The sequence below is a fragment of the Dendrobium catenatum genome, unplaced genomic scaffold (assembly GCF_001605985.2).
Source record: "Dendrobium catenatum unplaced genomic scaffold, ASM160598v2 original_scaffold_88210, whole genome shotgun sequence".
In the NCBI taxonomy this organism is placed as follows: domain Eukaryota; kingdom Viridiplantae; phylum Streptophyta; class Magnoliopsida; order Asparagales; family Orchidaceae; genus Dendrobium; species Dendrobium catenatum.
Genome location: NW_021406651.1, coordinates 281,194 through 303,456, shown reverse-complemented (window position 1 = coordinate 303,456; position 22,263 = coordinate 281,194). Strand labels below are relative to the sequence as shown.

At 37.4% G+C, this 22,263-nt stretch overlaps 1 protein-coding gene across 8 annotated transcripts in view; it reads left to right on the top strand.

Moving 5' to 3' along the window:
• Window positions 1-22,263, top strand: part of LOC110110088 (zinc finger CCCH domain-containing protein 4) — a gene marked incomplete at its 5' end in the record, with an annotated part of 128,511 nt that overhangs the window by 85,505 nt on the left and 20,743 nt on the right. For 4 of the 8 annotated variants that reach the window (XR_003699595.1, XR_003699596.1, XR_003699594.1 and 1 more), the window contains 2 exon segments: window positions 7,353-7,413; window positions 7,628-7,865. Coding sequence is in view for 1 of the 8 variants with exons in the window: in XM_020841396.1 (XP_020697055.1) it covers window positions 7,353-7,865 (513 nt within the window). 8 annotated transcript variants of the gene reach the window in all.

Below are 22,263 nucleotides of genomic sequence, written 5' to 3'. Positions count from 1 at the left end.
ACTGCTCGATCAGATCTCCGCAAATCCCGCAACAAATTCCGCTAAGACTTCTGCGAGGAGATTTATGCTTAGTTTTCCTCGAGCGAACTCCACTCCTGTTCATAAATTCAGAGAACGAAATGGGGTGTTTGGTTCCGTTATCTTTTCTATGCAAAGGAGCTGCCTTCTGAACTGCTGCCTTGCTTGCTCTCACCCCCCTACCTGACACCTCTTCCTCTGCACACAAGCAAACCGCCCCTTGTTCCACCTCCTACCTCTCGCCCTGTCGCCTTATCCTTATTCAAAGCCAGCACACAGGTTGTCTCCTCTAATCACACGACCCAAACCAACTGCTTGCCCTGATTTCTCCCCGATCCCATCAATCGCATCTTCCAAGACCTGCTTCACTTCAAATTGCAAGTAGTCCATCTTCTCCTTCGACCCGCCTCAGCCTAACCCAACCCATCCCTCACAACTCCCTCAAGCCGTGGACCACAGCTCTACCCGATCCCAGCCAAGGTCGAGCGTCCCGACCTCCAACTCTTGTAGCTTTTGTCTGCGATTGACCCCCATACCTCGCCTCCTCTTTCCACAATGGACAACCGAGCCTACCCAATGTACCAACCTCTACTTCATCCGACCACAAGCACAACCGAGATAGCCTTTTCCTGTCTATAAGCCGATCCCTACCTCTCGTCCACACGATCCAGCACCTACAGGCCCCCTCTCTGTCATGAAAACCATCAGATCTTGATTAGAAATTCACGACCTATCCCTCGCTTCTATATCCACACCTACTCTACTACCCAAACATCCTTTTTTTATACAATCCTTCAGCCCAAAAAATCAGCCCATTTAACTCTCTAGCCAATGTCCCTTCACACGAGGAAACACCTGCTTCCACATCTCCAATAGTGGCAGCCCAAGCCACCTCCCTACATCTTTTACTCTCTCTAGAATGAAAGGAAGAGCAGCTCTCTCCCCATCCCCTATATTCCCAAAACAGTAAGTTTTTTATTTTCATTATTTTATGAAATCTTATTTATTTTTATAATAATTGTTATTATTATTATTAGTGCTAATTGTTGTCATTAATTAACATAATTAATGTTATTATTTATATTATTAACCAATAATATTAGTTGTTTATATCACTATTATTGTTGACAAAAAAGAGAGCACAAAAAAGGAGAAAAGAGGAAAAAAGAGAGAAAAGGAAGAAAAATAAGAGAGGGAGAAAGGAAAGAGAGGGGAAAATAAAAAAAAATGGTAAATATGTATTCATGTATTTTTGCAAATCAACATCGCCGTTGTTGGCATCTCGTCGCGTTGGTATAATAGTCCCACAAATTCAAAATACTCGAAAGTCTCGTTTACGGCAGTTGCAGCACGTCGGGGGATCTCCTATGCACATTTTTTTAGCGTGGTGAGAGGGAACCCGGTGCAGTGCTTACGTTGAGGCAGACAAGCCTTATGCACGCTTTTCTTAGTGTAGCAGGGTAAACAAATTATGTACCCTTGTGTGCCTGCAGGAAAAAAATAGTGTTTTCACACAGGTACCCCTTGAAGACCTTGGCACGCCCTTCTTGGTGTTGTAGGATTGTAGACTATGGTCGTAGTGTCACCCGACATTGATTGTGCATGTTTTTTTTTGACGCGGCGGGTAAACTATGACTCTTCGAGTTTCCCTAAAATTGAACAATATGAACAACAGGGGACCAAACTCATAATTACTGGGAAAAGGACCTAACCTCTAAAACAAAACTTGTAATATTGCAAAATAACAAAATTAATCGCGCAAGTGAAAATTAAATTGAAAGTGCATTAATATGTTTGCAACCAATAACACAAAGCCTTAATGAAATATCAAGGAGCCCTTACATTGGTTGGAATGCAAACGTCAATAAGCGAGTTCACTATATAAGCCATTAGTCGTCTTCAAAGGACAACAAAAGATTCAAGTAATGATCAACAAAAATTCTGGAGAATATGGTGACTCTTTGCATACAACAATGGAAGGCAAGATAAGTGTAATGTATGCCATGATTTATTCATGGACAGAATATATAAGATGCACAATGAATATAACAGCCTCCATATGTACTTTTCCCATGAGTGATGAAGTTAAAATGGCATATCATGTTTCCTTAGTTGATTTACAGACAAGCTACAAGGACCCTATAAATGTTGAAGGTTTTCAAGCGAATTAGAATGCAAATATCGACAAGCAGTGCTGTTAAATTCGCTATGCATTCTGCAGATCACTACTAAGGGTGATAGAGAATGCACAGTGTATATACGTTGTTGTATTGCTGCAGATATCTTTCTTTCTAACCACACAATGACTAATACCCATTGTGATTCCTAAGACAAGGATGAAAATGGGGACAAAAATCCATATGAATCCATAGACTTCTTTTAAGGATTCTAATCTATAAAAAGAATGAATAGTTTGTACTTCTGTCGTATCAATTATCATTTCAACGATCAACTTCTCCCATAATGATATCTATACTACCTAGTATCGTCATGATATCAGTCAATTTCATTCTTTTAATTAGCGGGGAAGAATTTGCAAATTGATGAAACCGGGTGGACGAATTTTCCATCTCCAAGGGAAAGCACTACTTTCGAGCCCTTTGAATATGGTGGTTTGTCGCCAAATGGCATCACTAAATTACGGTCATGACTATAGCCTGTATGCCCCCAATGACATTAAATCCTTGAGATATGAATCAATGTGATATGGTCGATAGGGTACAAAACCATCTGTTAGCTAAGGTAGATTCAAATTTGTTCTCTTAGACAAACATCCACCTTAGGTCTACAAGGTACCCTTGAATGACGCAACCCATGGCTGCTAACAAGGATCCCTCTGTTAGGTTTGGTCGACTACGTCCTCTCGCTAAGTGGACCAGCCACCATGATGGTCTGGGATGATGAAACTAAGGGATTTTGATCGGGTCCATCATCACCATTCCCCCACCATCCTCTTTAGTACAAGATGGTACATTTACAATTTTAAATATTAAATTTGAACAACTAAACCCACGTTGCTACTATGTGTTAGATACATATTATGTATCTAATCGACGACTAGCCTTAATCGAAAGTTCTCTCTCGTGATCAGGAGGGATGATTAACTACAGGGGCTTGCGCCTATAGGAAACCAGAACTCAGATCTAAAGTCCTCCCAAAATAAGGGCGAAATGTCTGGGTAGTGATTAAATTTTTATTTGCTAAATCTATCACCAATAAATTAAAAGAGCCACTAAATCCTTAAAATTTGAAACAAAATTAAATATTATAAATACATTTCTTGCTGCGCCTATCTTACAATATACATTTTCTTCTCTTTTGCTCATTTTAGTTTATCGAATTATACCTGAAAATATTTTTCCATGAAAAGGATAAGTCATAAGATAACTTATTAAGTAATTCTTCTAAATTATAGTTACACAAGGTATCAGGAATAATATGCAAGCTTGATTTAAATCATTAAGTAATTCTATTTAATCATTTCGTTCATGACTTCTTTGTTATGCATGTATCATATCTTTATCTTTTCTCATAAATAATACAACCGTCATAGGAGCCATCGTCTAAAATAGCGGCTTAAATTCATCCTCTTATTCGAACATTTATCTCGAGTCTACAAAGTTTTCTTGGATGATAAAATTAGTAACTGTCAATAGTGATCCTTTAGTTAGGTTTGATCAACTACCTCCGCCTACTGAACATATAAGGGATCAGACAATTTGGGGCAACTAAACCATAGAATCATGATCACGATCATTATCATTTTCTCTCACTATTCACTTTAAATTTACGATGATAAATTTCTCCATTTTAAACTAAAAATTGTTGCTATTATGCATTAAGCATTTATTTTTAATAACTAGTCTTAATCAAAAATTCTCTCATTAACAAGAGGATTAATTACTCATATAGGTTTGTGCTTATGGGAAACTTGAAATCAGATTATAAAATCCTTGGTTAAAATGTGCTAAATTTTTGTGTACTATCTTATTTGCACCCTAATTTGATTTATGAAAATTTGAACTAGAAAATACATAACTATTTTAGCAGAGCTGTGATGTGAATTTCTTTTTCAATTAATCTTTGAATATAGAACAATCTTTGATTGGATGAGTAATTATCCAATGATTTGGCCAATAATTTGGATCATCAATTTGAACTTGCTCCTCAAGTATCTTAGATTGTGGTTGTTACCAACCCATCTTGGAAGTTTAGTGTAATGATTTAACCACATTTCTCACAAAAAAGAAAATTATTTATTTATCTTATCCTTGAGGATGGGGATGTTCAATTATCGACTCCGTTATCTATTCTTTTTTTTTTTTTTTTGAAGAAATGCAAAAATTGCATTAAAATAAAAGAGAAGACAACCTAATACAATCTAGGTAATAAAAGCTAATGATCCATTTTTCAATTTTTCAATAAGAAAAAGGGACCTTATTAAAACTAAATATGTTAATTTAAACTTTTTATAAATGAAATGAAATCCACTATCTCCTATTTTGAAACTGTTGAGATGCAGGGGATACCAAAATTTAAGACAACCCAAGGGTTGATTAGTATCCCTGAGTTCTCATCCAGTTAGAAAATAAGAATTAGTAAAGATCTCATAATCATTTAGACAAAGTTTAAAATAACAAATTAAAAGTAAAAAAAAGGAAATAACAGCTAAGAAGAAAATTACAATTCAAAAATAAATTCCAAAAGTTTGGTATTAGTTCGCCAAACTTTATGATCATAAGCTCCTTCTTCAAGTATATCTCTGTTATGTTGTTATCCACGGGAGAAACTTTTTGCATTTTTAGTGAGATAAAAGGGAAGAAGAACATCTCAAACCGTTCTTCTCTTTGTGATTAGCAAACTTTCTTCTAGGTAGTTCTTTCACCGGTCCAAGATCTTGTAGTTCTTTGAACAGCTTGTGTTTAGAATTTGAAGAACCAAGCTCCAAAGAAGAGACTTTTTTATTCTTCAATAAGACAGTTCTTTTGAACTTTAAACTGGTTGATGAATTAGGAGAAATGGTTTTAGAAAAGCCATCTTTTGTTTCATCAACATTAACAAACATTTCAGAAATATTTGCTGTCTTAATAGGAGTTGAATCTGAAATCTGCTTCTCAGATTTCTCCTTAACCGCCTCCATCATTTGTGGAATTTGAATTTCCAAATTCCCAACAACCTTCTGATTATCCTCTGAAATAACAGTAGATTCGTTATTTCCTTCAATTAGACCGTCCTCCAGCATATGGCCAGCTGGATTTGTTGGAGAAGAAACCGGCTTCAGCTCCTTTTCATCCTTCTTTTCGGCCTTAATGAGAGCTGAGTTAGTTGGAGAGAAAGCCATCTCATCAACCTTATTATTTGAATTTTGATCAGCACTGTATTCTCCTAACAAACCAGCACCCATATTATCCTCATCAGCCAAAGCTTAAACGAATTAGATTCAAAATTGAATCCTGAGAATCTATGCTGATTTTCAATTTCTGGTTAATCGCCACTTCATCTCCTAAATTGAATCCAGCATTTTCTTCAATTTGATCTGCAACTTCCACTGGATCGGACATCATTTTGATCTTGTTCCAATCTGCCAATTCTTCTGGTTCAGCAAGAACAGTTTCTTCACTTCTACAACCCATTCCAGATTTTTCTGCTGCTGAAAAAATTCTGGATTTCAATTGATTTCTCATTGATCTCTTCTTGTTTTTGAATTTAACTTGCATCCAAGGACCATAAAGATTATCATTATGATTTGAGATGGAAGGGATTTCCTCAATATTAGGACAAACTGAATCAATATGCCCTATTCTCCCACATTTAAAACAAAGCGATGAAAGATTTTCGTATTCAAACTTTTGAAAAAATCTACCATGCAACCCTTCAACCCATATTCCAGAAGGGAGTTTAGAGTTCAAATTAACTAGAATGCAGGCTCTAGAAAATTCTCTTCTTCCCCACCTAAACATATTACCATTTAATAGTAATGGAGTCCCAATTCTAGAGACAATTCTAGTGATATTGGACTCATCCCAGCAGTGAAGTGGTAAGTGAGGAAGACGAACCCAGATCGGACATGAAATACCTTCCAATGAATTAGGAGAGAAGTTAGGAGACCATTTGTCTAATCCAACTGCAAAGCCCCTTACAAACCATGGACCTCCATTAAAGACTTCTTCCATGGCTTAATGAGATTGAAATGAACAAAGTAACCAATCTAGGCCAAGAATGGTTAAATGGAATCCTCCAAATTTCTTCCATTGCTTTCTTAACTCAATGGCACATTTAGATAAAGATAAATTTTTCCCAAGAATTTTAACAACCAAAGATTTACTCAAAACTTGAATATTGGATTTTTCCTTATCCACATCCAGTTTAACAATGTTTAACTCTTCAATCTCATCAAGATTTTTATTCCAATTAATTTTAATGTGTGGTTTTTTAGTCCACTCCTTAGAATTATCAAAATTTGAAGAAATATTTGGATTATTGATATTGACATTAGCCTTGTCAATCTCCTTGTCATTCTTCAAAATATCAACAAAACTGGTCCTTGAAGAAGAAGCTTCTTTGTCATTTGCTCCAAAAAAAGAAACCGGTAAAGGAGATTTAAGTAACTTGTAAGAAGCTGAAATTACCTCTTTCCCTTTACTTGAATCCGACAATGGCTTATGTTTAGCCAACAAGCCTCCCTCTTTGAGAACAAGAGGAGATTCCAAAACACGAAGATTGTGAGGGGAGATGCGTTTGAAGGATAATCTACCTTTTGAATCCAACATAATTGGACTCGCAGTAGATAAAATGGATTTGGTGTTCCGGTCATCCATAGATGACCGGCCACCTTCTACCATCTCCAATATTTGCACCCGAAATCTTCAAACTCCCTTTCCAAATCATTCCTTGAATTGTGGAGCTTCTCTCTCTTCCCTTTGCACCCGAAATAACCCAAATTTTATTTTCTTGTCTGTGGTATTCTCCGTTATCTATTCATTAGAGTGATTTAGTGACTCGGATAATAACAATAGTGAGGGATGGGATGTTCGACCACCAACTCCAGTTGTTTGTGGTATTCTCTATATGAAAAGTAGCGATAATGTTTTGCAGTTTTATCATAATTTGTGTAAGACTATTTAAAAGATAAGATAACATTATAACTTGTTTATTTAATTGGTAGGCTATGTAAAATATAATATAACTTGTTTATTTAGTTGGAGTCATTCATTTGCTGAACATATTTGCAAATCGTTTCATGGAGAAGAATGTGAACCTTTAATCATTTTTATTACTGTATCTATGCTGATTTATGAATTATGCATTACCGCTGACTAATTTTTATCAAACAGGGATGTCGTTATGGAGATTCCTGTTTCTTTTTGCATGATTATGGCCCCAGGATTTTATCGGGTACTGCATCCAGTGGCTGTTTTCAAGAAGATGAAATTACTTCTTATTCGTTTCTAAAACTTCTGCCTTCAACTGCTGATGGTTGTGTGCTTGTGTTCAACGATAAAAATTTGCATTTTACATCAAATCTTTCACAATTTAGTCCAAACAAGATAATTGCTACGACTGCACATCCAGATTCTTCATGCATAAGTGCTTTTCCTACTGGTGTCAGGGTACTATGGAATGTCAGACAACCTTGTCAATCTATCATTGAAACTAAAGGCGATATCCCATGGAAAGAAGTTAATTCAGTGTTATGGTTTGCTGATTATGAGGCTGAGGATTCAGAAATCCAATTCCGTGCATTGCAGAACTTTTTAGAGCTTCTTGCTGTTCGAATTTTGGCTGACAGCTTGTCCAGGATACGGCTAATCATCATAATGAACAACATCAGGTTTGCCCAGTGTCAGGTATTATTGCTGGCTTTTATATTTTATTGTGATCTACGGATGTTTGACATCCATTGCTGTCAACTTTTATTCTTATGCCCTCTATATAGAAAAAACATAATATCAATAATATGCAAAATAAGTTTTATCATGCATTTTTGATGTTTAGACTGCAGAATAATGAACTAATATGCTTTACTGTCGTTCTATATTTTTCTGGCTATGCAATTAAATGATTTTCATACAATACGGTTTACATTTCTGTTTGATGAGATGACAGAACTTTAAAAAAAAAAAAAAAAAAAGTGCGAGAAGATAGTTTTTTAAAAGAGTTAATTGAAATTTAAAATTTTAATGAAAATTAATGCAAGACAATTTCTATTAAAAAATTACAACAAAGGTTTTTTTCCCATTTCAACGAGAGAAAAATAAATAGTATAATAAAGAATCCTTGGTTAATGTTATTTTAGGAAATGGTGACAAATAGTTATTGTTGATACAATTGGTTCAATGATTTGTAAGTACCGGAAAGATGGTAGTAATCAAGGTAAACAATTTACCTATACTATTTTTATGCTATGTTGAGTTTTATGATTATTAGAAATTAAGGGATTATGGATAAAGTTTGGAAAAATCTCTAAGAAGCTTGTTATTTCCTCTTGTCATTTCTCTTTTTTTTTTTCTCCAAGTTGTCATTTGTTTATTAATTTTATTGCCATGGTTCATCATAAGGGTATCATTATCTCTTTTTAATAGTACGTAAGCTTGAAGTAATAAAAGTCAGCTCAATCTTGAGATTGAACTTGATTAATTAATTAAATATAAGTTCAAGAAGAGGCTAACTCTAGCTTTAGTTGATTCATTTACACCTAGTGGAGACATTACATATTGAGATCTACTATATGATCTTTGTGCATCCCTTATCTCCTTTTTAGGTACCCTCACATGTTGTGACCAGGTTGTGATAAAGTTCTTCCTTCTCAAGAGCAGTTACCTTAAAGGACTCGCCCATGATTAATAGAGGACTTTTCTCAAGGGTCGTCACTCTCCCTATGTTTGGCAACCAGAAGGCTACTTGTTAGAAAAGCATATCTCATTTATCTCAGTCAAAGATCTCACTTCTTGAGCTCGCTGAACTTGCTTATAGGAAATCACCTACTTCAGAAAGTCAGAAACCCTTCACTCACTTAGATACAATCCACGTCAAGCTTGGGAACTGTTGACCTGTAACATAAAAAAAAGAGAGAGAGGAAAATCAAATCCACACCCTCTGCCATCGCACGTTGAAGCCACGATCTCGCACGTCGTTCGCACGTCCAGACCATATCGACGTCACTTCTCCCCACGTCGTGCGCACGACTCGAGCTCGTCGTTAAAAAGGGACAAAGGGAACGAGGCCGAAGGCCTCCGCTCACGCTCTCGCCCTCTCTCATTTTTCCCGACCTCGCTCCTTCTACGACTTTCCCTTCCTGTTGAATCTGAGGTTACGACATTTTGATCGGAAGCAAGGGAGAGGCCGCTCGCTGCAATCGTTGCTTTCCCTCAAGCCTGATCAATTCCCCTCCATCTCTCGTCCAGTGCTCCTTCGGCCAGATCCCCTGGAGCTCTCGAGCAGAGAGAGAGAGAGAGAGAGAGATTGAAGTTCTTACCTCTGCCACTGTCCGACCTCACCCCTCCCGTCGCCTCCTCCGTACGACTCTGCTCCTTCGACGGCTTGCCCTGTCTGTCGGACCGAAAGTTTCAACATTTTGAGCGGAAGCCACAAGGGGAGCTCGCTGCTGTGTAGGTAACTTTCTCCCTACCGCACGCTTCTTCGGCCTAATCCCGTAAAAACAAAAAAAAAAGTAAAGTGATATTTTATATTTAATTATAATTATTTTAATTAATTTTAATTAATTATAATAGTTATTTTTAATTAATTATATATGTTATAATTAATTACACTTAATTTTAATTAAGTTGTTATAATTAATCTAATTAATTATAATTAACTTTAATTAGAATTACCTTTAGTTAATTATAAATAATTAATTAAAAATAATTTCTTAATTAATTATAATTAATTGATATTAATTATAATTAATAAAAGAAGAATGCTCGTGCCTTCTCCTACCTCTACATCCGAGCCTCCACCGCCGGTCTTGAAGGTATATTCCCTAAACTTAGATTTTCTCCTCGACGTTCGCGACGAACTAGCAAACCCCCTAGGCGCCCACCTGGCGTTGTAGGGAGGGAAGCTAGTGCGACGCCTACGACGAGGCGAAAATCGCCTAGATGCTTGTAATGGGCTGGCAAACCCCCGAGGCGCTCACGTAGTGTTTAGGGTGGGAAATCGGTGCGATGCTCGCGACGATTTAAGAATCCCTCTTCAAAGCTTGCAATGAGCCGGCAAACCCCCGAGGCGCTCAAGTAGCGTTTAGGGTGGGAAACCGGTGCGACGCTTGCGGCGAAGGGGATAAAAAAATGTGTTCTTTATTTTTATATAAGTATCCTCGAACGCCCACGTGGTGCAGAGGGGGGAAATTCGTGCTTATTTCTAACGAGTTTTCTTCTTATAATAAACAAAACACCCTTAAACGCTCAAGTAGCGGACGGGGATAAAAAAATACATGTGCGACCGCGGTGTCACTTTTGACATCTACCTGAAGCGCTCACGTAGCGTCGAGGGGAAGGTTGCCTCTTGGTTTTTGCCTCTAAACGGGGGAGACGCCGGGAGGCTGCCGAAATTCAGACTGAAGACACGGTGGACTTGAACAGAATTTTGGCCTATATATGAGCAAGTTTGGGACATAAAAGAACAAGAAACTGCACTCAGATGAACATGAACTGTGGACTTATAAACCGCCAAACTTAATTGAACACAAGCGGAGGGCCTGAACAAAACATAAAATAAAACCAAATTGAACTCAAATTCAAATCATTTGAACAAGAAAATGAACTTGCAAAGAACTTCAAAGGACCCTGGACAATCAATTTGAACTTGAACGAGTACTCGAATTGAACCAAAACTTGAGCTTGAATGGAGTCAAAAATCAAGAGGGGAACAAGGAATCCAGATAAGAATTGCACTTGATCCGGCCAAAGAACTTGAATCCGTTCTTGAATTCGTGCTAAACATCAAGTGGGAGTTGTAGACTCGATGAACCCGTGTCTAAATGAGACTTAATCCGGACTCAAACATATGCAAAGAACAAAACTCGGATCATACACGAGAAAATTCAAATTATAAGAGCACTCGTACGGTCAAAAGTGACATAAAGCACATTACAAGACCTCAATGCAACGAACTCCTACGACAACCCTTACAATTGCTTGTTGATTGAGATGGCGATACGGGAGACCAATGATGGAGGATCCGCCTTCCTACAAACAAATGCAACCCGACAAATCCCTCCTGAGATTGGCGACAGGTGGGCATGGTGTAGGCAATAATGGGCCTCCTACGAACATTCGTAGAGCTCGTAGCAAACACAACGGATCCTTACAAATAAATGCGAGCCGCTTGTAGATAACAACAGTGGGCATATCGTAAGCATTACGAATCATTGTGGGCACAAGTACAAGTATCTCCTACGACGATCCCTACGAGGTCAAACAAGTACAATCAACCCACCCGAGATTGGTGAAAAGGTGAATATGATGCCGAAAGAATGAATCTCCTGCAAACATTTTCAGGAGGTCGTAGTGGATACAGCGGTCCCCTGCAAATGTATACTTGTGGATAACAATGTATTAAAAGAACAATGAATCCCTGTGGACACAAGTATGAATATCACCTACGATAGTGGTGATCAAGATCTACAAGCACGTCGGGTACAAAGGCAACCCGGTGTATGAAAAAGTACACTCCCTGGCAGAATCAGAAAGGAAATTTGAACAAATTAGAACCAAACTTCCTTGTGTTCCCAAGCCTCTTCTTAGTCCTATACTCGAGAAGAAAACAATCCCGACATCCACAAACACCGAAAATAACGAGTTCGCTACGCCGAAGATCTTAAAAGGGGTTCTATCCAAATCAGCAGTCTTTGACTCCAAAGTCTAGAAAGATCCTTCCCCGGTGATTGAGAAAGGGGAGTCAACATCAAGACACACGCCACCGGATCCGCAATACTCGTGCTAGCTGACAGAAGGTGTGTACAAGCCCTCAAATGAAAAGTTGTGCGCACTCAAATGGATGTTACCTGCACAACTACAAAATATTTCAAAGTACCCTTACACAAGTGCACCGTAGTATTGTATACATATAGGTACACAAAGGGGTGAATTCAATCGTAACCCGCTTGGGCTCTAGCGAGCGTGTTATTGGTACACACGTGATGCCTAGGGTTGCTGCGCGGGTCGATAAGTTAATTCTAGTTCGAGCCTGATCCTTCTATATGGATCAATAGAAGTCGACAGGGTTCGAACCTTCAAACAAATACATGGTTGTGGGGATCGATGTATTTGTTTCAATACACTCATATTAGGCCTTCAAGGCCTGCAATCAAAAGAATTCACTAAACAAAAGGCATGAAGCCTACGAAACCCGATCCTTTTAAGCAAGTGAATAGGAGTAGACAGGGTTCAAACTCTCAGATAAATATACGGTCACGAATGTGATCGGAATATTTATTTTAATGCTTTCATATTCGGCCTTCAAGGCCTAAAATCAGAAGAATTCACTAAACAAAGGCACAAAGCTTACAAGAAACCCGATCCTCGATCAATAGCTTGGTCGAGTCGACAAGGTCTAATCAAATAAAGAGAAATGACCCCAAACACCCCGATGATGGCCGTGTTGATTGCTTATCTCAACCGGAGGGGTTCACAAATATTTTCAAATGCCTCCCAATAAATCCCAAAATTCTAAGATATTTAAATTCGAAATCAAACCATCAATCACTCAAAGCAAAATCCATCCACCCTCCGCAACAGTCTGTCGGGGTGGACAAATTCAAATAAATTTCAGCTCACAAAGGGCCAAATGTCTAGTCGAAAATATCACTAGGATCCATTCTCAAAACAATCTCCTGCCAGTAAGGACGTGATATGTGTTCTTTAACCGGCGGCCTGCCGCTAAATGGCGCCGCAGGATAAACGGTTATGACGACTCGGGGCCCTCTGAACCGAGTGGTTTTTGCCGCCAAATGGCACCACGATATACCGGTTATGGCCAGAGCTAATACGCTCCTTATTGGCATAAAATCCTTGAGATATGAATCAATAGGATATGATCGATAGGGAACGAAGCCCTCTGTCAGCTAAAGTGGATTCAAATTTTCCCCTTAGACAAACATCCAACCCCGGTCTACAAGGTCCCCTTGGACGAAGCAACCCATGGCTGCCGACAAGGATCCTTCTGTTAGGTTGGGTCGACTACCTCCTCTGACTAAGTAGACCAGGAACCACGATGGCCCGGGACGACGGAACCATGAGATCTTGATCGGGCCCATCATCCATTCCCCCACCATCCGCTTTAAGTGCAAGATGGTGAAATTTCTATTTTAAATATCAAACTCTCCAAATTCTCAAATCCAAATCCAGTTTTCAAATCCAGATCCATTGCTGCTACTATATGCCAGATAACGCGTATTCTATACGTATCTGATTGACGACTAGCCTTAATTGAAAGTTCTCTCTCGTGATCGGGAGGGGTAATTAACTATAGGGGCTTGCGCCTATAGGAAAACAGAACTCAGATCATAAAGTCCTCGCAAAATGAGGGCTAAATCTCTAGGTAGTGTCTTATCTACAAATCCATTTGCCTTCCAAAATTTACCCCAGAACTTAGTTCATTAAAACTCCCTCGCCGAAAATAAAAACGAAAAATGCGCGGCGGTGATGCCGGGGCCGAATTTTCGGAGCCCACAGGAACTCAACGTCCCCATTTATACACCTCAGCTTGCTTTCATCAAGGTGACACTAGGGTACAAAAGATTCTTTGTCTAAATGTCCGCCTCCTCTCAGGACTCCCCGCACATTTGCATGCCTCCTTAGCTTGTTCAAACACAAACGATTCACTAGACCGTTGACTTCACCCTCCTAGAACCAATCAAAGGGTGTTATGTGTCCTAGATCAGTGTGTATCATTGTACAAGTATCTATAAGTAGCTTATGTTTTTCTGCATAACCTTTCATGTAGCCCACAAAACATATAAATATGAGATGATAAGGAATAGTGAAAGGATGCATTCTGGGCCTCGGACTCTAACTTTCTAAAGATCTTCAACTCTGAATATTCTTGTACTTTTGTCTACGATGGTGAATAATCTGTTAATCCATTTTTTTGCATTCTTTCTTCTTCATCCTCACTCATAGGTTCCTAATCCCACTAGACTCATTCGCTAGTTAAGTATGGTATCATCCACCAGATAAATTTGAATTCAACATCCTCTTAGGTGCATTGAGAGTGGATTGATGCCAACGAGTAGAAGATGGACTCTATTTGACGAGTAGCCTCACCAGGAACCCTCTACAAACATTGATAATTGCGGAGTACACCACTTGCTGGCATTTGCAGGGAATGGAGTGGTTCTTGAAGATATCAAGTAGGCCTTAGGCAACCATATGGGAAGAGCATAAGCTATAGATGTGCCCAAAGGAACATCAGACTTGATAGCATACTAGTGACATTCGTAGAGGGCACTTGCCTCTGCATCCATCGCTAGCCACACTTGCACTTGAACGAGTGATGAGTAGTATAACTCGTCAACTAGGTGAGCTATGAAGGGGGAACAAGAGATACAATGCCTTTTCGAGGAGAATCGCCAAGGATAAGCCTTCTCTCAATTTTAAGTGCCCCACCTGGAGTCATATTGAGGAAAACCTCACCCCTTCGATCATTTAGGTACCTTCGAGTGCATGACCATCTTGTTAAACATAGACAATGCCCTTAAGTATCGGCTATTCTTCATGAAACTCAAGGAATTGGCGCTAAGGTAGTTCACTTGCCTATCAATATGAGTGATCACCTTGGTTTTCAAGTTCAATCGAATGTTTGGGACGCAATTTTCAAGCGTTTAGAGACCCTAAAAGTGCTTGCAAGCCCTTTTAAAGATGAGTTAAGTTTTTTTTTTTTTTTTTTTTTTTTAGAGGATTGCAAATTGTATTATAATAAAAAGCTAATACAAACGACTAAGAAAAAAAATAACAATCACATCCCTTCTTTAACAAATAAAACAAAGGAGTACAATCTAATGAAAAACTCTCAAAAATAAAGCTACTACTTAAAGCTAAAGTGGCATAACAATCCATCACTTTATTACAGTTTCTAGAGGTATAATGAAACATAACATTATTGAAATCATTTTGGAATAAAAGCTCCTTATTCCAAAAATCATCTTGCTGCCACTTCGCCTTCTTCATAGAATGTTGAGGACACTTGATAACATTAGAATTATCTCCTTCAATAATTATCCCCTTGTAATGAAACATCCAACTTTGGTTATGTTCTCTAATCAAGAGGACCGCTTCTAACTCTAGATGAGCAGCATCCTAATATTTCATATGCTTTCCAAATGCCAAAAGAAATTGTACCTTATGATATATGATAACAACACCAATTCCCACAGTATAATATTTCATAAGAGAAGCATCCATATTAATTTTGATCCAATCTAGGGGTGGGAGATGACAAACATCAGCGGACTCCAATAGGAGATTAGCATCATATCCCAGTCTTCTAGCATCAGATATTTAGATGCCTGCATAAAGGATGTTAAAACATTTGCTGCAATAACATTTATTGAAGATGTAGCCAATCCAAGCTTTATTTGATTCCTGCTCTTCCATGAATAATAAATAGCTGTACAGTATAATTTGACTATGTTCAAATTAAAACAAGAAATCCTTTTCAGCTCATATAAACATTACATAATGGATTTGAAGATAGGAACTTACAAACCCCATTCACGTAGCTTGTTAAGAATCTCAATTAAAAATTTGCACTGAAGAGAAATATGCAATTGGTTCTCCACCCCACCTCATTATGCCCTCTAGCATAACAATTCGATTGTAAAAGATTCCTATAATTAAGAAAAGAATTAGTAGGAAGAGCATCCTTACATAATCTCCACCAAAACATTTCAATCTTAGGAATGAGTTTGAATTTTCTGATCCAGTTCACCATCTCGGGATAGATCTGTTGATCTCCATACTCCATCGACGCTTCAGATGCTAAGGATGTGATTGTTCTTCCTGAATGTTGATTAATTAACTCAATGCAATCTTCCCCCTTATCAGGAAATAAGGGAACTTGCATGATAACGGGAACAAAATCCTCATCAAAATATTTTTGTTGCTCAGAATAATTCCAGCTGCCATCCTCTATAATGAAATGATGAACCGATACTCCTAATTTAGAACAGTTAGCAAATGTTGGCCACTTAATGAGAGACTTATCAAAGATCCAAGCATCATTCAAAATGCTCACTTTTTCCCCATTGCCAATCTCCATCTAATAATATTCTTTAAGTGCTTTTCTACATCCACCAAAATTTGCCACGATGCTGAATCACCCCTTTTAATAATCGCACTCCAAACATCACTCCCATAGTTAGAGATTATAATTCATTTACATAAAGATAGATGATTCTGTCGAAATCTTCACGTAATTCTAGATCTCAATGGCCCAACTTTGTTCACCAAAGAATGAATACCCAATCCTCTTTAAGTATTTTGGGTTTGCAAAGCTCTTCCCAAGTCACATAATGCAAACCTTTCCTTCCTTTATCTTTATGCCATAAAAAGTCTCTACAACTCATATTGTAATCCTTTAGGAACCAACGAATGAGTAGACAAAAAAATAGGAAGTGAAAAAAAAGTACTTTTAATAAAAAGAGTCCTACCGGCCAAAGAAAGGCACCTATTGCCCCAAGCATTTAACCTCTCCAATGCATGATCTAAGATGTTTTGGAAATCAGAACTTACTAACCTTCTTATGGCCATTTTCACTCCCAAATATTGCATTTGTTTAACAATTTTAAACCCCAACTTCTTAGCAATCTTCTTCTTTCTCCTTCCATTCATAGATTTCCCAAATAAAATTTGAGACTTCATCTTGTTCACCTTCTGGCCTATCCAGTCACAGAATTCAGACATGATTCTCTTCATAATACAAGCAGCTTTGGTGGATGCAACCAAAAATAATAATACATCATCATCTTATAGCAGGTGTGAGATATTTTCAGATTTTGGAGCTAGCTTAATTCTCAAATTAGAGCCTCTTTAATAGTGGAATTAGATAATAATTGAGAGCACATTATATACAAGGGGACAAAGGGCACCATTGTCTAAACCCACTTCTAGCTTCAATACAATCTAAATTTTTACCATTTAGAAGAATGGAAAATCTTACATTCTGAACACACTCCAAGATGAGGTTTGAGAATTTAGAAGGAAACCCAAACCAATTTTAAGCCTTAGCTATGGCCAACCCATACTATCATAGGCCTATTCCATATCAATTTTAACTGACATAAATCCCTTCTTTGAATTAGAAAACCTAAGCTTATTAAAGATTTCTTGTGCCAAGAGACAATGATAAGACATTGATCTTTCGTGAACAAAAGTAACTTGATCTTCAATGCTTGTCTTCGGCAAGCACCATTTCAATCGGTTCATAATCATTCTAGCCACCACTTTATAAATGGATTGACAAAGGCTAATAGGTCTAAATTGGGAAGGCCCCACCGGATTCTTCATTTTTGGAATTAATACAGTCAAAGTATTCTTTTATTCAGGATGCCTTTTGCCTTTTGTAAAAACAATTCATAGCTCTCCACAAATCTTTTTTAACAATGCTCCAAAAGAACTTTATGAATGAGGTGATACCATCCAACCCTAGTGACCTGTTATTTCCCAAACTCTTAACAGCTTCCACCAACTCTTCTTTTGTAAACCCTGCATTCAACAACTCCAAATCAGATTCTTCAATTCTCTGATGATTAAATACTTCAGGTCACTCCGAAAGCTTACAGCTTTCCATTTCTGACTAAAAAATTTAAAAAACACAGCTTCTTTCCTGTCTTGATCTTCCACAATATCATCATTTCCATAATCTGATTTATCAACTTCCCTATTCTTCTAGCTGAAACATATGCATGAAAGAAATTAGAATTTGTATCTCTCTCTTCAATCCAACTTGCTTTCGCTCTCTGATTCCACCAAGTTGCTAACCAGGCCAAGGTAACATTCAATTCCCATATTTTACTTCTTAAAACCTGCAGGTCCTTCTGATCCAATCCCCCTTTCGAGCTTTCCTTCAATTGCATCTCCAAAATCCCCCACTTCAATTTTTCTTTCAATGCTGACAGATCCTTCAACTTGTTTTTATTCCAATAATACATAATTTCAAATACTCTTTTCATCTTCCTTTGCAAAAGTTCCTCTTCATTATCAAAATTAGCTTTCCTCCAAGCTTTAAGAACAATATTCTAAGCTGTTGGATAATATTTCCAAACATCTTTAAATCTAATAAACTTATGAAGAGGTCTTGACGTATCATTAAGCTTGAAATAATAGGAGAATGAACCGATGCTACGCCAGTAAGAAGCCTCACCATAACATAAGGAACCTGCTGAAGAACTGTTAAGTTTAATTATCATCTTTCCAGCCTTTCTCTTCCTAGGAATTTCTTGAATAGGGTCTAATGATTTAAGCTCTTTAGAAAGCTTATGTTTACTGCTTACAGAACTTACACCATTATCAACACAAGAAGGAGATCTTTTATTATCTTTTAAAACCAAAGATTTCTTTACATTATGAGCTTCACCATTACCAGCCCATATATCAGATGATACACCATTCAAGTCCAGACTACCCCAACCAAAACAAGTGGACAAATCTAGGAAAAAATATTCATTTCCAATGCCCGACAGAGATGCAAAAACTCCTTTCACCCTCAAGCCCAGCAGAGATGCTGCTGCCTCCATTTGCTTCCACGCTCGGCCGAGATGCTGCTCCTAGCCTCCTTGGCTAGCCAGGCTTTTGCTCCGAAGATTCTCCCTTCAAGAGCTCTCCTCCAAGAGTTCCACAAACAAAATCAGAGAACCCATTGTGTAGGCCAGACAGAGCAACCGTGTGAACACCCTTACACTCCCTTGATGCCGTCAAGGCTCTTCTTTCTCTCTCAACCTCACCTCCTCTCTCTCTTTTTTCTTTGTGGACTCTCCAAGCTCTTTCATAGAAGGAAGATTTTCTGTATGCCAAAAAGTTTTGTTCTATTAAGGCACAAACAAATTTATAAAGTGGACTCTCAAAACCCTAAATTTCAATTAAATTGGCTCTGATTGCACAATACAATTCTTGGATCGTACAGTACGATTAATTCAATGTCGTCAAAGATCGTCTTGTATAATTAGACATCGTCCAGTATGATTAGTTAAAATTGAACATCAGATCATACTTGACAATTGAAAGTTTGCCTAGAGAGCTCTCGGGTGGATCAAACTGTATGAGCTCTCGGGTGGATCAAACTGTATGAGCTCTCGGGTGGATTGAACTATGCGATATTTCCATCATACATTACGATATATAATTAATTCAGATATGATTCAATTCCTTAATTACTGGACTTAAATTAGGCAAGTATAATTAATTATCGTACTCTATGAAACTTTTGATATGGTACGATCAATTTAAATTTCAAATTTCAAATTTGCCTATTTTAAGTGATCAAGATTTGACGGTTGGGTTTATTAATATACCTGATCGTCTAATACGATATGTAGATCATATAGTATGATTAGTTATATGCCAGTTTTAATTATTCTCACTGTATTAAATATTTTAATTAATTTTTGTTTAAAGAGATCGTACAGTACTGTCTTAATCATATTGTACGATTAACATAAAAATTAAAATATTCAATTTTTACCCCATTATGTGTGTGTATGGTTGCTAAGCTAAGCCAACATACACCTAATACAAAAATAGATTCAGGAAAAATGAAAAATACGGACTCTGTACGTTGTACCTAAAAGGTTAGTAGTACAAAAAAAAAAACAAAGTTACAAAATGTGATGCAAGAATAAGTAATTAAAACATTCAATAATATTTGTAATTATCAAAATATATGGTAGGCTTTCGGATTGCAACAGTTTTGGCTATCTAATTTTGAAAGTTACCTAAATGAGCATAAGTAATTTTAAGGTATGATGCGGCATAACTTACTGGCCTTTAAGGGTCCATAGGACACTCCACATTCATTTCATGAACACTTGAAAAATTAAATGAGGATGTTTGGATACTTTGCAAATCTTTTAATGGTAATGACCCTTGCAACAACCTCTACTACACACATTATTTGATTTATTAAATGTGGTCTATATGCTAATTGTTTTGTAAATGATAGTTATCGTTTTAGTGCTTCAAGATTTCTAAAATGTCAATCATGAATTTGGTTAATTATGAACATTGTTAGACTCATAACAGTGACCTTTGGGGATCCATGGGGGCTTCACAATGTTTTGACATATATATTTCATCATCCAAATTCATCATTGAAATTTACCAAAACTCTAGAGAGGATATCAACCACCACATATGAATTCATTTAAGCCTAAGCTAAGGAGAGGGAAATTATCTACAACTTAAGAGGTTGGAGGAAAAGAGAGGGGACCTATAGCTTTTGGGTTAAGGTTAGAAATCTTCTAAGGCCTTTGGAGCCCAAAGAAGTGAGGGAAGATTTGTATTTTTCGGGCTACAAATCAAGAGATATCTCCATGAATTTTTTTTATTCAAAGAGAGGGATTCATTTGTATAATTTGAGCTAAGAAAATCAGAAGAACTAATATTTTGGGTCTTATGTATGATGGCTAGACCAATTGATTTTGGCTCTAGAGGTGAGGGAGATAGTTTGCAACTTTGAGGTTTCAAACCATAGAAGTTATCATTGAATTTTGTATTCAATGATGGAAGCTTAGTTTGCTAAAAATGGGTAAAGCAAACTTAAGAGAATGATATGTTGATTTGAATTGCAAATCAAGAGGGGTTCTTTGAACTTTTTTGTTGACACCTACTGAAATTAAAAAAAAAAATCATAAAAGGAAGATAGAAGCATCTGCTTCGTCTGATCCCTGAAATCCCGCCGAACCCGTAAATCCTGCTAACCTGCAAACGGCTTCGAATCCATCTCTTCTCCGCGATTTCTGTAGGGAAACCATCTGTCGCTCTTGCCTATAAAACAACGGGGAAGTGAGCTCTGGAAGATGTGACCTTTTCTTCCACTGCCGAGACTTTAGCCAAATCCTGTAAAGCCTCAACCCCAAGCATATCTAGAACTTCCAACATCTCCTTTTGCGCAAGTTCACGATCTTCTCCACGCTAAAACCAATTTCCCATCAAGCACCACACGAAGCCGATGCCTTCATCTCCTTCAATCGAAACCCTCTCAACATTTCGATTATTTCTCAAACCTTCGGTCCAGAGAGAGAGATAGAGAGAGAGATAGAGAGAGAGAGAGAGAGAAATCCCTACCTCTTGTCCCAGCCAAACTCCACCTGCTTGCATCTCCTTTAGCTGAATCCCTCTTCCCCTGGATATGATCCTCCTCCTATCTTTAATAAGTTTAGATTTTTTCAGCTTGTAGAGCAGTTTTTATACCCAATTGCGCACCTCTTTGATGGATAGCATTGGATAGTCATTAAGAGCACATGACGAATAGATAAGGTGACAAAAGACACCCTTGTCTAAATTCACTGTTAACTTTAATCCATTTAGAATTCCTTCCATTGATAAGAATGGAAAATCTAACATTTTTCACACATTCCATAATAAGATTCGAAAAGTTTGGAGAAAATCCAAACCATCTCAAAGTCTTCACTAAAACCGTCCAACCCATGCTATCATAAGCTTACCCCATATCAATTTTAATAGCCATTAAACCTTTCTTCGCATTAGAAAATCTAAACTTATTAAAAATCTCTTGAGCTAATAGACAGTGGTCTGAAATTGATCTGCTAGGAATAAAAGCTACTTGATATTCAGTTATAATCTTAGGAAGACACCATTTCAATCTATTCATAATCATTCTAGCGGCCACCTTGTAAATGGTTTGACAAAGACTTATAGATTTGAAATGTGAAGGATACACTGGATTTTTCATCTTGGGATTTAGTACAATTAGAGTATCCTTCCAATCCGCATGCATTTTGCTAGTTAAAAAAAAAAAAATCAATATATTTCCATGTATCCTCTTTTGCAATTTCCCAAAAGAATTTAAAGAATGAAGTTGTTATTCCATCAAGTCCAGGTGACTTGTTATTACCCAATTGATGCACAGCTTCAGTAAATTCTTCTCTAGAAAAATCTGCATTCAGCATTCCTAAATCAACCACTTCAATTTTCTGTCAATTATAGACTTCAGGCCAATCTGTCACGTTACATCTTGTTTCTTGCCATTTAAAAAAAAAAAATTAAAGAAAAACAATTCAATTTCCTC